The 1777-nt window shown below is 57.4% G+C and overlaps 1 protein-coding gene across 1 annotated transcript in view; it reads left to right on the forward strand.

Annotated features, from left to right (window-relative positions):
* Positions 1 to 1777, forward strand: part of frem1b (Fras1 related extracellular matrix 1b) — a 47119-nt gene that overhangs the window by 26408 nt on the left and 18934 nt on the right. Inside the window, exons 22-24 of the mRNA XM_017304249.1 lie at positions 244 to 385; positions 510 to 708; positions 1340 to 1604. Of these exons, the coding sequence (XP_017159738.1) occupies positions 244 to 385; positions 510 to 708; positions 1340 to 1604 (606 nt within the window). The remainder of the gene's footprint in view (positions 1 to 243; positions 386 to 509; positions 709 to 1339; positions 1605 to 1777) is intronic.

Below are 1777 nucleotides of genomic sequence, written 5' to 3' on the forward strand. Positions count from 1 at the left end.
AGAGCGCTGCGGCGGCCATCTTTACTGCCTAAAGAGAGCGTTGCGGCGGCCATCTTTACTGCCTAAATAGAGCGCTGCGGCGGCCATCTTAAGTGCTGTAAATAGAGCGCTGCGGGCGATGGCTGAACGATGGCTGGTTCTGGTTCTGCTGGATAGACTTGATGGGTTTTGGTTGGTTGTGTTTGAAGCTGGTTCCAGATGAGGTTCTGTTGGAGGTCCAGACCAACTTGTCTGTTGTTGCAGGAATGCCGGACTGGACCTGGACTCTGGGCAGCGCAGACTGATCTCCGGCGCGGTTCTGGAAGCCGCTGATCTGGACACACCTGCCCACCAGGTGTTCTACTTCATCAACTCGGCACCAAGATTTGGAAAACTTCTACTGAAGGTGACGAGTCTCTCTGAGCTCCACTCTTACTTTGGAAGGTTTCCAGGTTCTGTTCCCTGACCCAAACGGACCGGTGCTGAAGAGTTTTTGTCCCACCGCTCAGCTTCTGCCTCTGTTTCTGCAGACGGAGTCCAGCTGGACGGACCTTGAAGCGGGTCAGAACTTCACTCAGGAACAGGTGGAGATGAACCGGGTCTGGTACCATCACAGAACCAGCAGCGTCGGGTTCAGAGGTCATGACAGCTTCCGGTTCATCTTGAGCGACGAGGACAACGAGTCTCCAACTCAGAGCTTCCTGATCTCCATTCGCACGGTGGACCCAGGTCAGCCTCAGTGAACCAGAACCAGAACCAGAACCGACTCAGTGGATCCACAACACGTGTTTAAAGCGAACTGATCCAGTTTATGTCCACAGACCCGGTTCTGCAGCCCCCCGGGTCCGTCAGGTCCTGCATTATTTAGCGCCTCCTTCCTGTCATTTTTACCAGTCGGGTGAACACGGTTCCGCCGGGCCCGGCCCTTCTGGCGCCGGGCCCGGCGGTCCTGGAGGAGCCGAGGTGAGAACCGGCGGCCCTGTTAGGCGGTGAATAATTAACGGGGAGGAGGCGCAGCAGCTGTGGACCCGGCTCCTCTGGGTGCTGATCCGAAACACAAACACGGGTCGCTCCAGAACCCGGCACGCTGCTGAGCGAGGCAGGAGCTCAGATCTGGGTCAGAACTTTTTAGACTGATGAATGGCTCAGGAATTGGATCAGGTTCTGGCTTGATTCTGGTTCTGATCCACTTTTTCAACAAGGTGTATGAATGTTTTCACTTTGAGTTTTTAGTTTTCCTGGTTGTTTCGACCCGTTAGACGTTTTGGTGTTTGTCAGTGTGTTTAGTGTTCACAAGTTGCTGAAGTAGTTCTGGTTCTGGTCGGTTTCAGTACATCGGTCTTCCTGTGAACGCCTCCAGGTCAGATCGTCCTGCAGACCCGGCCCGTCCGCCTGCGGGAGGGACAGCGGCTCGTCCTGAACACCGACGTCCTGCTGGCGCTGGACTCGGCGGGCCGACCCGAGGACTTGGTGTTCGCCGTGTCCGGCCCGCCCCGACACGGCCTGGTCCACGCCGCGCGCCGACCCGGCCGCCCGCTGACCCGCTTCACCCAGCTGGACGTGGCGGCGCACCGAGTGTGCTACACCCACAGCAACGACCACGACTCGGACGTCGACTCGTTCAGGTGAGGCCGCACTCCTGGAGCGGGTTCTGGTTCTGATCACACATTTACAGAAACACCTGAGCTGATCCGGATCCAATCAGAACCCATCAGAACCTCTCCGTCTCCACGTTTCTGTCCCCTGAAAACGGCTGCAGCACATTAGGACGGATCGCTGGGCAGCGAGACAAGCCGGG

This window comes from Poecilia reticulata, linkage group LG4 (assembly GCF_000633615.1).
Source record: "Poecilia reticulata strain Guanapo linkage group LG4, Guppy_female_1.0+MT, whole genome shotgun sequence".
Lineage (NCBI taxonomy): Eukaryota > Metazoa > Chordata > Actinopteri > Cyprinodontiformes > Poeciliidae > Poecilia > Poecilia reticulata.